The sequence below is a fragment of the Bos grunniens genome, chromosome 21, assembly GCF_055505025.1.
Source record: "Bos grunniens cultivar Pamir isolate PY7600 chromosome 21, Bosgru_T2T1.0, whole genome shotgun sequence".
In the NCBI taxonomy this organism is placed as follows: Eukaryota; Metazoa; Chordata; class Mammalia; order Artiodactyla; family Bovidae; genus Bos; species Bos grunniens.
Genome location: NC_141185.1, coordinates 64,388,548 through 64,401,195, shown reverse-complemented (window position 1 = coordinate 64,401,195; position 12,648 = coordinate 64,388,548). Strand labels below are relative to the sequence as shown.

Here is a 12,648-nt window from a genome sequence, read left to right as displayed (position 1 = left end):
AGTGTAAAGAATATGCCTGCCAATGCAGGAGACACAGATTAGATCCCAGAGCTGGCAAGAGACCCTGGAAAAGGAAATGGCAACCCACTCCAACATTCTTGCTCTGGAGATCCCATGGACAGAGGAGCCTGGTGGGCTGCAGTCCATGGGGTCACAGAAGAGTCTGACATGACTTAGCGACAAAGCAACAACAACAAAACAGCTCAAAGGCAGTGAAAAGACCAAGCCCCATCGGATCAGGTAATTCCCAGCGGCCCCATTATTCCATTGAAAGGCTATTCAGTAATCTCTCTTGGTCACACCACGGTCTTTAGTTTTTCCTAGCCGTGCCTGCTCTGTAGTAACTACATGCTTTCTCTAATAGTCATCTGTCAGTTGTTTACCCATTTTTCTCCTTAAAAGCCATGTCTGATTTTTTCCTTTCTTTCTGGTCTCCATCAGGTCAGAGGAGTCTGAGACATCCAGGATATATAAATTTATAACCAACTACAAATACAAATTAGTTTCCTCATGTTTGGATTGCTTTTGCTTAATATCCTGTCTCTTTCTTGGGATGGCATTAAAATTTTTTAACTTAATGTTATGAAAATTAATATTGAGAGTGCCTTGGACAGCAAGGCGATCAGACCAGTTAATCCTAAAGGAAATCAACCCTGAATATTCATAGGAAGGACTGATGCTGAAGTTCCAGTATTTTGGCCACCTGATGAGAAGAGCCAACTCATTGGAAAAGACCCTGATGCTGGGAAAGATTGAAGGCAGGAGGAAAAGTGGGTGACTGAGGATGAGATGGTTGGATGGCATCATTGATTCAATGAACATGAGTTTAAGCAAATTCTGAGAGATGGTGAAGGACAGGGAAGCTGGCATACTGCAATCCTGGGGTCCCAAAGAGTCAGACATGACTTAGAGATTGAACAACAATGTTATTAATTTTAAGTTGGGAGTTAATCAGCATAACCATAATAATTTGGCCACATAGCCATAATAATTTGGCCACATAGCATTCTACGGAGAAGGCAATGGCACCCCACTCCAGTACTCTTGCTTGGAAAATCCCATGGATGGAGGAGCCTGTTAGGCTGCAATCCATGAGGTCGCTAAGAGTCGGACACGACTGAGCGACTTCCTTTCACTTTTCACTTTCGTGCATTGGAGAAGGAAATGGCAACCCACTCCAGTGTTCTTGCCTGGAGAATCCCAGGGACGGGGAAGCCTGGTGGGCTGCTGTCTGTGGGGTTGCACAGAGTCAGACATGACTGAAGTGACTTAGCATAGCATTCTGACGTTAGATTTTCATCTGTAAGTTGAAGGTGAAAGTTAATGAATTTGTGTTATGGGCCAAGTGGTTCTCAACCTAGACAATTTTGCCCTCCCCCCAACCCCCAGGGCCTGCTACTGACATCTAATCAGTAGAGGCCAGAAATGCTGCTAAACTTCCTACAATGCATAAGACAGCCCACCAAAGCAAAATTACCCAGTTCTTACTGTTAATCACGCCAATGTTGGGAAACCCTAATAGCCCATTGAAGAAGGTTAGAGGAAAGCTGAAGTTTTTGCTATGATAAAACTAAAAATAATTTTATGGTCTTAAATCTACATGAAAAACATACATTTTGTTTTTATACATTAAAAATAATGTTATTACCAATTTTCCATATTTAAAAATTATGCAGTCAGTATTACCTTTAACTTGAGAGACTAAATAAATAGAAAGAGGTGCTTTTCCATTAGAAGGAGAGGGTGAGAGGAATTGAGAAAGTGGCATTGGAACACCTACATTACCAAATGTAAAATAGCCAGCTAGCAGGAAGTTGCTAGGTAACATGGCCTAGAAGGGTGGCTGGGTTAGGAGGTTCAAGAGGGAGGGGATATTTGTATACTTATGGCTGATTCACATTGTTGTACAGCAGAACCCAACACAACCTTGTAAAGTAATTATCCTCCAATTAAAACAGGTGCCCTTCCTTTGTAATGTGTATAACACTTGCACTTTTAAAATTACTTTTCCTATTTTAGGTTTTACTGAAGAAACGTCTTAGAGATTGATCGCATTTCCAAGGTTAACATTTACAATTGGAGTTGTTGACCTTCTTCTAAGAAAGATTTTGGCCATCAAAATGGAAACTTTCTTTGAAGCTTTAGAACAATTATACAAGAAGGTACTTCTTGGAGCCACACTTGAAAATGACAGCCATGATTACATCTTTTATCTCTACCCAGCATTTTCAGATCAAGATTGTTCTACAACCACCTCCTCAGACTGCTCAAACGCCCCTGATGTTCAGGACAAGCAGGAGCCATCCTCTGTCAGTTTACCTACCTTTTCTGTAGCACCTATGTGTTTGCAGAGACATTCTCAGATGAGCAGTACCCGAGAAATAATGCTCCTTCAGTTAACAGTGATCAAAGTGATGATAACCAGAATATTGTCTGTGGAAACTGAATTCCATGCAAAGGAGAAATACAGAGATATAATTAAAATTCTTTTAAAATCATCTGACATCGAATCTCAATTGGTAAGCCCATTTACTTTGTGTGTGTGTGTGTGTGTGTGTTTTAAGATCTAGATTTTTTTTAAATGAAAGTTTTAAAACAGTCAGCAACAGTAGGTAAATGTATTTGTTTTCCTGTAGACCTGTATGTTCCAAAACTCGGAAAAATTGTTATCTCACATGGCTGCAAAGTGTCTTGCACTTATTCTGTATTTCCAACTGAAGGAAAAGGTAAGATAAGTAGTCAAATTATGTTACTATTACTTTTATATTTTCTTTAAAATTGATCTCTGGCATTCAGTTTTTTTATCAATAAAATATTTGCTCACATAATGTGTAAATCCACAAAAATGTAAGAATAAAATAATATGTTGGTGACTTATTTCAAGGATTAGAGTCTTAAATACATTATAAATCATTACAGATAAGATTCTTAACTCAAAAGATAGACTGCAAGTCAGAGAGTCCATAACTGTTCAGATTCTCAAAGGAGTAGGTGGGCCTCCTTCCTCCCTTCCAAAAACAAGGCTTAGGAGCCCCTGCTTGAGACTAAGAACCATTTTCATAGGTTTAATATAAATTCTAAGAGTGGTCCTCAGCATAGTGAAAAAATATGAACAAATTAATCATTTTTCTCTTATCTCTGAATTAGTTAATAAATATATCTAAACATTTCCTGACTTATTTTAGCTATAATTGCTTGTTCCTTTCTTAAAACAACATTCTTTCCTGAATACAAAAAGGTGGTATGTACAATAGAAAATTTGGAAAAAGAGAAAATGTATAAAGACCAAAATTAAAATTTCATATCATTCCAGCCACCAGAGATAATAACCACCGCTAATATTTCATGTTGCTTCTTGGTATGTTGCTTCTTGGTTTTCTATTTCTATGGCGTATTAAATTTCTTGACTTAAGGAATACTGGGATATTTATGTCCTTGTTTTAGCAAATATTATACTTTTTTTTTTGGAACAAAGTAAACAATGTTGTGTAGAATTGTGTATTTAATAGATAGTTTGTAATGGCAAAGAAAATGTTGTATTACAACTTACTACTTAAAAATTTTTTTCTCACTTATAGATAACATTGAGTAATTCCTGGATTTCTTTTTGCCAAAAAAATATTTCTGAATATTCTGAAAGTAATAAAGTAGTGTACTGCCTCTGGATACTTACCTTTGTAATTAAAGAAATCTTTAAAGATACATCTTCACAAAAAACAGGTATGAACTATGTTCCCCAATAAACAATTGTCATTGTCTTATTCCCAGGGAGCATTATATTTTTATGAGTAAAACTTATTTTACAACCTCTAATTGTTTTGAAGTATGAAAAACTAAAAACCATGCCCCATAGTGTTTGATTGAGGATACCTTTTTAAAAGGAAAAATGTAAAACTTCACTATTACTGGATTTCCCTGGTAGCTTAGACGATAAAGCATCTGCCTACAATGTGGGAGACCTGGGTTCAATCTCTGGGTCAGGAATATCTTCTGGAGAAAGAAATGGCAGCCCACTCCAGTATTCTCACCTGGAAAATCCCATGGACGGGGAGGAACCTGGAAAGCTATAGTCCATGGGGTCGCAAAGAGTCGGACAAGACTGCGCGACTTCACTTTCTTTTCACTATTATTAAAAATTCAAATTAAAGCTTTTCATTTTTGTATGTCCTTTGCATAGTCTGATGTTGCTGATGTTTGTAAAATGGATATTAGCCGTGATTATTAGCTGTTGGCATGTTTATCTTCATTTGTTTGTGTTAGAGGTAAATAATCCAATCCATTTTTTCGCCTTACGAAGTGATGATGATTTTAAAAATTGAATTGTAAAATTGTGTTTTAAGAAAACTTTGTTTTTCCTGTTGCTTATAATTACTATTTTTATAATTGCAGAAATTCTAAAACAGTTCCTGACTCCTTTTGACACTCTTTTTGAAGCCTTTTACAAGTCCTTACTTTCTCAGCATTTTGAAAACCACCAAGATGCTTCTAAACTAATAAACAGTTTGATATGTTTCCTGGAATTGCTTGAACTTCTTATAGCCTCCAGAATCTACCTGAAGTTACATTACACTTGCCAGAGGATTTTATTTTTGAAACCTTCTTGTGTGTTTGATGTTATTACCTGGCCTATTCAGGCTTTTGTCAAAAGGAAGTTGATCATCTTCATCAAAAAGTGCCTTCTCTGCAAAGTGGGTGAAGACCTTTGTCGGGGATCTGTCCCTACCTTCATGCCACCAGATAACCCTTTGGATGTGGACCTGTTAGCTTTGGCCAGTGCTGTTCTGCAAGCTGTGGATTTGGGCTTGTTGAGGACATTGTCTGTCCGTGGAAAATGTTCCTGCTTTGGAGGTGGTGAAGTCCTAGCTGGATATGAGCATGACGCTGGTCCAGATCATGTGATTCTTAGAGCATTGAGTTTACTTATCATAAGATCCTTAGAAATCAAGTTTCAAAATTGTTCTTCAGCAAATGAAATGAAAGGTAACTTTCTGAATGCCTTTTGTATGTAAAGTAATGGATAATTATTTACTGAAGTAAAATTATTCATAATTATCAAAGCTCAGGATTGTAATTTCACTAACTTAAGTTGTATCTTATTCTAGTTATAATTTATTAAATTTTCTTCCAATAAAGATAAAAAGCTAGAATTGTCTTTTTAAAAGTTTCAGTTTTGTGTGCTAAACTGAATTTGCATAGCATAGTTAATAACTGTAGTTAAAAGAAAAATATTGTTGAGTCTCTTCAAAGTAAGCAATGTTAGTCAATTCATGTTCAGATATTTGTGGTATATTATTCATATTTTCCTTCACAAAATTGGTATATCTACTAATACAGAGTTTTGATAATTAGGAGTTGAATTAAACTAATGTAGGGTGTAATCCTGTGCAGTTGTCATTTACAACACTAGATGGCGTTGGTTACATAAATCAAGAGTTTTAAATTGCAGTTAAAATGCCTCAAAACCTTTTTGACTTTTGTGCTTAATAGTAGTACTTTCTTTTAATGCTTTAAAAAACTTGAAACAAACAAGAACTTTTTCTGCTGGTATTTTGAAGGCAAATTATTTTTGTTTGGTTGTATTGTTGCCTCTAGTACAAACACTGTGGCATCCAGTGAAGCAATTTCTGTTCTACTGTTTCTTCATTTATGTTTTTAGCAAGAACTCATGTAACTTTTATTTCTCAGAGATACTACCTATTTGACACTGTGGCAAATAGATGATCTGGCTATATATTTTAACTATATCCTACCAAGTGGGTCTTTTTTGTTTTTTTCTCTGAACCTCAATTTCCTAATATTACAGAGTAGAGATAATCCCTAACTCAAACTTTTGAATGTGTGAATTATGATAATGCATTTTAAAGTGCTCTAGATGTTATAAATATATGTGAATAGGTAAGTTATTATAAATGCATTCATAAACTGTTGTTTTCTCTTTAAATTTTTCATTTTTTGAAGTTGATTACCAGAGGTTCATGTCTGAGTTACTGACCTTCTTAAAGCCTCACCTTCAGCCCTCTCTGCAATCACACAATCTCTGTGAGTGGTTGTCTAGGGTCTTCATAGAACAAGACGATGACATGCTGGAGGCTGCCAAAGCATTGCTGGGCATCTACCTGAAGTTGACCAGGTTTGTATATTTTAAAGTAATTATACTAACTAACATGGCCAGGAAAGCAGAAAACATTTTTAATAATGTATTGGACATACAATTTACTTTCCATCATTAGGGGAAAAAATCCCTAACAATCTTGTGGTTTCCTTATAAGTTCCAATTCCTTTAACACTGCCCTACATGAAAATAGATTACAATTGAGTTCTCATTATGAAAACTTGAATGGCTAAACAGATCTAGGAATTAGAACTAAACTGAGATTAGACAATATGGATTCTGGCTGAGTCTCCATCTTTGCTTTACCTGTGTGATCAAGAATAAGTTAATACCATTGTCTAAGTCATAATTTAACTGACATTTGAAACTCTTTTCACCCTTAAGACTAACTTGTCTGTATTGAACTTCTGTAAGGTGATTTTTGCCTTTGTAAAGCTGAATTCAAACTTGTAAGTAATCAAAGGAACTTTTAATATACAGTTGAATTGGTACTGATATCATCTTGAGGCAGATATCTGAAATTGATTATGAAGTTATGTTACTGATGACATTTTATACTGATCCTATTTCTGTTTATTAAAAGATCTGTACTTGGGTCATTCTTATGGCAAATGTCTGTAATTGGTTATGAAGTTAATAACTGATGACCTTTTACAGTATTTCTGCTTCTGCTTTATTAAAACCGTAAAGTATTTGCTTTATTTCCATTTCTTTCCTGGCTTCAGAGAAAGGGATTTCTTACTAATGGTTGTCGGTGTGGTGTTGTGCTGCCAGTTCTTACTTGTGTTATGACACTTCTGGCAATGACTGCTTTCAGACTGTAAGTGTTTGGGGCCAATTTTCAAAAGGTTCTAATCAAGAACACAGAATGCATGCATGTGATTTGAATTAGGCTCAGAAACGGTCAAATACAAATTCAGTCTGAATACACATGCCTTGAAGAATATATAGTCATATTCAAAGCTGACTTCTTATGCCTCAGGAAAGAGGAAGCTTCTGAAGTAAATTCATTTTGCATGTGAATTTCTAATTTTCTTGAATTTTGTGTGATCACAGAGGCCTGTGCTCATGTCATATATATATTTTTTAATGTAACTGAATTGGTTAAGATTAGTTGTAAATGATAGAAATCAATATAAACTAGTCTAAGCCAAAAAAGGAATTTACTTCCTGGGAATTCCAAGGAATCAAGTTGGCATCAGGTACAACTGTGCATGACTTAAATCATGTCACTGATTATTTCTCTTTGTTTCTGTCTCATAGCTTTGAATTCATTTTCAGGCAGGGCCACCAGCAGTGCCAGACTTACAGCAACCTTACAGTTAAGATCTTTAATAGGCCAGCAGAAATCCCAGAGGAGGTCTGATTAACCTGCATGGGTCACAGATTCATGTTGGAATCATGGTGGCTAGGACCATGGGTACTCTGATTAGTTAGCCTGGGTCGCCTGCCCACCCGTGCTGAGACAAGTGTGGAAGGAAAAGAAGGAGGTTAATTCCCACCTTACCATGGGGAATTAGTTACCTGTAGGAATAAGAGACTCTGATGTCAATAGACAGGAAGATGGAGGGCATTTGTTGGACAGATAAAAACTAGAACTACCAAAGTCAAAGGATATCATTTATTTTATTGGATCAGGTTTGTATAGAGTTTGTAGAGATTGTTTTGAATTTTTTTCTTTTTAAAATAATGCATAGATTAAAAAATAATCTGGCAGAATTTATGGTATGTGAATCATATCTGTCAAAACTTGTATTTATAAAGAGTCATTAATCTGGAGTGTCTGTTATTTTCAGAGAATGTGAAGCTACTGAAAGCTTGACCCAAGAAAAAGAAATGTGGAACCATCACACACATGAAAATGGCTATAATCCACACTGTATTTTTTTATTTTTATTAAAAAATATAGGATTTGATTCTACCGTTCTTCTTGATTTTTTGATTTCATCAGAAACTTGTTTTCTTGAATATTTTGTTAGATACTTAAAATTATTGCAAAAAGACTGGGATAATTTTTTAACCATTTGCAACTATTTTGATGTAACTGAATCTAAAGATAACATACATATTTGTTGTATCTCCTCACTTGTCCAAGGTAGAAACAGCAACTCAGCAGAAGCTAGTCCTTTGGCTGTTGTTGGTAGTCACACAGATGCTCATTCTTGGGTCTCCTGGGCTTCTGCTGCTTCTTCTGAACCACTGAACCATGGTGTAACGTTGGAGAAGGCCCACACCAAGCTCCAGGCTAATTGTCTTTCTACCCCAGGAGCTTCTCAAAGTCTGGTAGATTATGACAGCTCTGATGATTCTGAAGAAGGATCCACAAGCCTGTGTTTAGTAAACAGTAGACTAACGTCTTCACACCAAGAAGCAATGAAGAAAACTCAGGACACATTTGGAGCAAGTGGGGATAAAAAAGAACTTAGCCCAGAGTCTCAGTCAAGGCCTCTGGTTACTGAAGAATCTAATACCCTGTTCTCTGTTTATTGTGGCATAGCCCCAAATAACACTGCTTCTGAAGTGGGAATATCTTACAGAACAGTAAAGTGCTTTGAAGAGCTACAAGGTGCCATTTACCGTTTGCAGAAGAAAAATCTGTTCCCGTATAATCCAACAGCACTTTTAAAGTTGTTAAAACATATTGAGACAATATATAATAAAAGTATGACCCCTTCTTAAAACAGTGACATTTTATTTCCAGGAACTGTTTTTCCCCTTAATATAGTTGTGCCTTAATGAGATAACAGTATTAAAAATAATAAATAAACCTCAAAAGAGTTTTCTAAACCATGCTTTTTTGCCTTTTGGGAGCAGCCTAGTGACTGAAAAAGATATATCAGATAACAAGTCACTTGATACAGTTGTACAACATTTGAAATCTATGGTGGTTCAAACTTGCTCAAATTTGGGATAGTTACTGTATTAATTTCTTACTGATACTGTAACAAATTCTGACCAACTTGGTGGCTTAAAAGAACAGAGATTTATTCTTTCTCAGTTTTGGAGGCTAGAAGTTCAAAATCAAGGTGTCCACAGGACTGCACTTTCTCTTAAGGCTCTAGGGGAGAATCTTTCTGGCCATTGCTGTCAATCCTGGGTATTCCTTCACTTCAGTCTCCTCTGTTATCACATGACGTTTTCCCTGTGTGTCTGCTGGTGCTGCTGCTGCTGCTAAGTCGCTTCAGTCGTGTCCAACTCTGTGCAACCCCATAGACGCAGCCCACCAGGCTCCCCAGTCCCTGGGATTCTCCAGGCAAGAACACTGGAGTGGATTGCCATTTCCTTCTCCATCCCTATATGTCTATGGGTATCCAGTTTCCCTCTTTTTAAGTATACCAGTCACTGGATTAGGGCCCAGTCTCATCCAGTATGACCTCTTGTTGTCTGTTGTTTAGTCACTAAGTCATATCCCATTCTTTGTGACTCCATGGACTGTAGCCCGCCAGGCTCCTCTGTCCGTGGGGGTTCTCCAGGCAAGAATCCTGGAGTGGGTTGCCATTTCCTCCTCCAGGGTATCTTCCCAACCCAGGGGTCACAACTTAGCCTCCTGCATTGCCAGGTGGAGTGTTTATCGCTGAGCCACCAGGGAAGCCCCAGTATGAGCTCATCTTAGCTTAATTATATCAGCAGGGACCCTATCTGCAAATAAGGTTACATTCACAGGTCTGGGTAGGCCTGAAATTTGGGGAGGGACACTAAGCCAGTACATTTATTATTTCCCTTTGAGGTGTTTACATGTAATGTGATATGTAAAAAATCTTAGTGGTTGTTTAAAGAGAAGTGATTAGCTTCATGTGTGTGTGTGTATATATATATATATATATATATATATATATGTAATCTATGAGAACACAAGTATATTCTTAAGATTTTTTAAAGATACTTTAAAAAGAAATTTTTTCCTGTTTAAAATAGTTGTGATATGAATAATTCTGTCTTTTAGAGAGGAGGCAGTAAATTCAAGTTTTCATGTCATTACAAGCATGCCTCATTTTATTGTGCTTCACTTTGTATTTTGCAGATGCTGCATTTTTTACAGGTTCAAGGTTTGTGGCAACCCTGTGTCATCCAAGTCTTTTGGTGCCATTTTTCCAAAAATATTTGCTCACTTTGTAACATTTTGGTAATTGCAATATATTGGTAATTGCAATATTTCACACTTTCTCATTATTATATTTGTTACAAATATAAAACTTCTAACAGATAAGGAGTTGCTGCTTATGGATGAGCAAAGAAAGTGGTTTCTTAAGATAAAATCTGCTCCCAGTGAAGATTCTCTTAGGATTGTTGAAATGACAACAAAGGATTTAAAAATATTTTATAAGCTTAGTTGATAAAGCAGTGGCTTTAACATTTTCAGCATTGCTGAAGGCTCAGATGATGGTTAGTATTTTTTTAGCAATAAATATTTCTTTATTATAGTATGTAGGCATAATGCCATCGCACACTTACTAGACTACAGTATAGTGTAAACTTAACTAGTTTATATGCACTGAGAAGCCAAAAAGTCTGTGTGATTCCCCTTACTGTGATACTTGATTTACTGTGATAATTTGGAACTGGGTCCAGAGTATCTCCAAGGTCTGCCTGTGAGGGATTTGTATACTGAGAGTGTAACTGTATTCTGCTGGTGAGTCTGTCATTAAGGCAGTCTAAAATGTCATCCTTAAAACATTTTTAAATGACCCTTTTATAGATAAATATAAGGAGACTGAACCTACCAAACATTAAAATATATTTTAGTGTTAGTCACTCAGTCATATCTGACTCTTTGCAACCCCATGGGCTGTAGCCTGCCAGGCTCATCTCTCCATGGGATTCTCCAGGCAAGAATACTGCAGTGGTTTGCCATTTCCTCCTCCAGGGTGTCTTCCCAACCCAGGGATAGATCCAGGGTCTATTGCAAGCAGTTTCACCACCATCTAAGCCACCAGGAATGCCTAAAATATATTTTAAAGGCTGTGTTAATAAAACAGATTAGTACTCATTGAAGTAGAAAAAGGAAAATCAGTGGAACTAAATAGAGGATGGCTAATCATTATAAAAATGAGATGCTAATATTAACCAAAGAGAAATGCAGAGGTCAAAAAGTTCGGTAACAAAGTTGGGGGTATACATTGGGACGGCTTCTTCTATGTGAAAAAATGTATCTTCTGCTTATAAAAGCAAAAGACTAGAAATACCTGGTTAAATGTCAAAATATATATACTCATAGTATATATGTTAAGTTATATATATACTTATGGAAAGAATGGGCTATATTCATGTTAAATGAAGCACCTACAATAAAAAACAAAAGTAAATATACCAGAGTCCCATTTGTTTAAGGAAAGAAGGCAGGGAAGGAGTAATGCACACACTTAACATATTTATATATGCCTTTCTGTGTCTATAGAAAGCTTGACTTCTCATTGTATATCTTGTTTTACTTTTTAACTGAATACTTTTTTTTAATTAAAATTACTTTTTTAAAAGAAACCTGATTCTTTTGTTTTTAGGGGTACATAAATGCTAAATGCACTAAAGCCATGCTTATATAGATGTGTTTTTTACCTGTGTTTCTCTATAAGATTAATAAGGAACCGTCAACCCCTTGTTATATGTAAAATGAGAAAAAGGCAATCTCGTGTATGCTGAGTGTTGGGATTTCAGAGATGCTACATGTATAACTAACCTTTAGGTGTAAGTCAGTTTGTCCTGCCCTCACTGAAGCCCTAGTATTAGTGAGGATGACTGGCACTAGCAGTGTGATAACTTTCCTGGCTGTTCAGAGTATCCAGAGCTGTCCTGAGTTAGTCTATAAGGGAAAACACAAAGCTAGTGATACACAATGAGTTCCTAGTCTGTAACTCCACCTCTTCTCCAAGTAAATACATATGCGCATTCAAGTGAGCACAATTTATTTAATCTAAATTTATAAATCAATAAATTATGAATCTATTGTTTTAACTTAAAATAGAGACAGCAAAATACACACATGCCGCTGCTGCTAAGTCGCTTCAGTCGTGTCCGACTCTGTGCGACCCCATAGACGGCAGCCTACCAGGCTCCCCCATCCCTGGGATTCTCCAGGCAAGAACACTGGAGTGGGTTGCCATTTCCTTCTCCAATGCATGAAAGGGAAAAGTGAAAGTGAAGTCACTCAGTCGTGTCCGACTCTTAGCGACCCCATGGACTGCAGCCTACCAGGCTCCTCCGTCCATGGGATTTTCCAGGCAAGAGTACTGGAGTGGGGTGCCATTGCCTTCTCTGAATACAGACATATATGACTTGACTTTTCACAAATAGCATGTTTATGAAACCAGTACCCAACTCAAGAAACATTACTGGTGCTCAGGAGTCCCCCTGGGAACCCTCTCTAGTCATAACTCACTGGTAAAGGTAACTATACCCTAAAATGAGACAACTAGATTAATTTTGCCTAGTTTTGTCTTTTATGTAAATGGATCATAGAGTATATGTTTTTTTATATATGGCTTCTTCAATGATATTTGGAACATGGTCTAATTTGTTTTTTAAATAATTGCCAAGTAGTT

The 12,648-nt window shown here is 36.6% G+C and overlaps 1 protein-coding gene across 4 annotated transcripts in view; it reads left to right on the top strand.

Moving 5' to 3' along the window:
• The window catches only part of LINS1 (lines homolog 1), a 32,738-nt gene extending 23,839 nt beyond the window's left edge, over nucleotides 1-8,899 (top strand). For 3 of the 4 annotated variants that reach the window (XM_086364877.1, XM_086364878.1, XM_086364876.1), the window contains exons 2-7: nucleotides 2,020-2,519; nucleotides 2,637-2,726; nucleotides 3,579-3,720; nucleotides 4,390-4,980; nucleotides 5,959-6,130; nucleotides 8,212-8,899. In XM_086364877.1, the coding sequence (XP_086221003.1) occupies nucleotides 2,121-2,519; nucleotides 2,637-2,726; nucleotides 3,579-3,720; nucleotides 4,390-4,980; nucleotides 5,959-6,130; nucleotides 8,212-8,791 (1,974 nt within the window). In that variant the 5' untranslated portion in view covers nucleotides 2,020-2,120 and the 3' untranslated portion in view covers nucleotides 8,792-8,899. Of the gene's footprint in view, nucleotides 1-2,019; nucleotides 2,520-2,636; nucleotides 2,727-3,578; nucleotides 3,721-4,389; nucleotides 4,981-5,958; nucleotides 6,131-7,908 lie in introns of all 4 variants that reach the window. The other variant, XM_086364875.1, reaches the window with a different exon arrangement.
• Nucleotides 8,900-12,648: the final 3,749 nt, after the last annotated feature.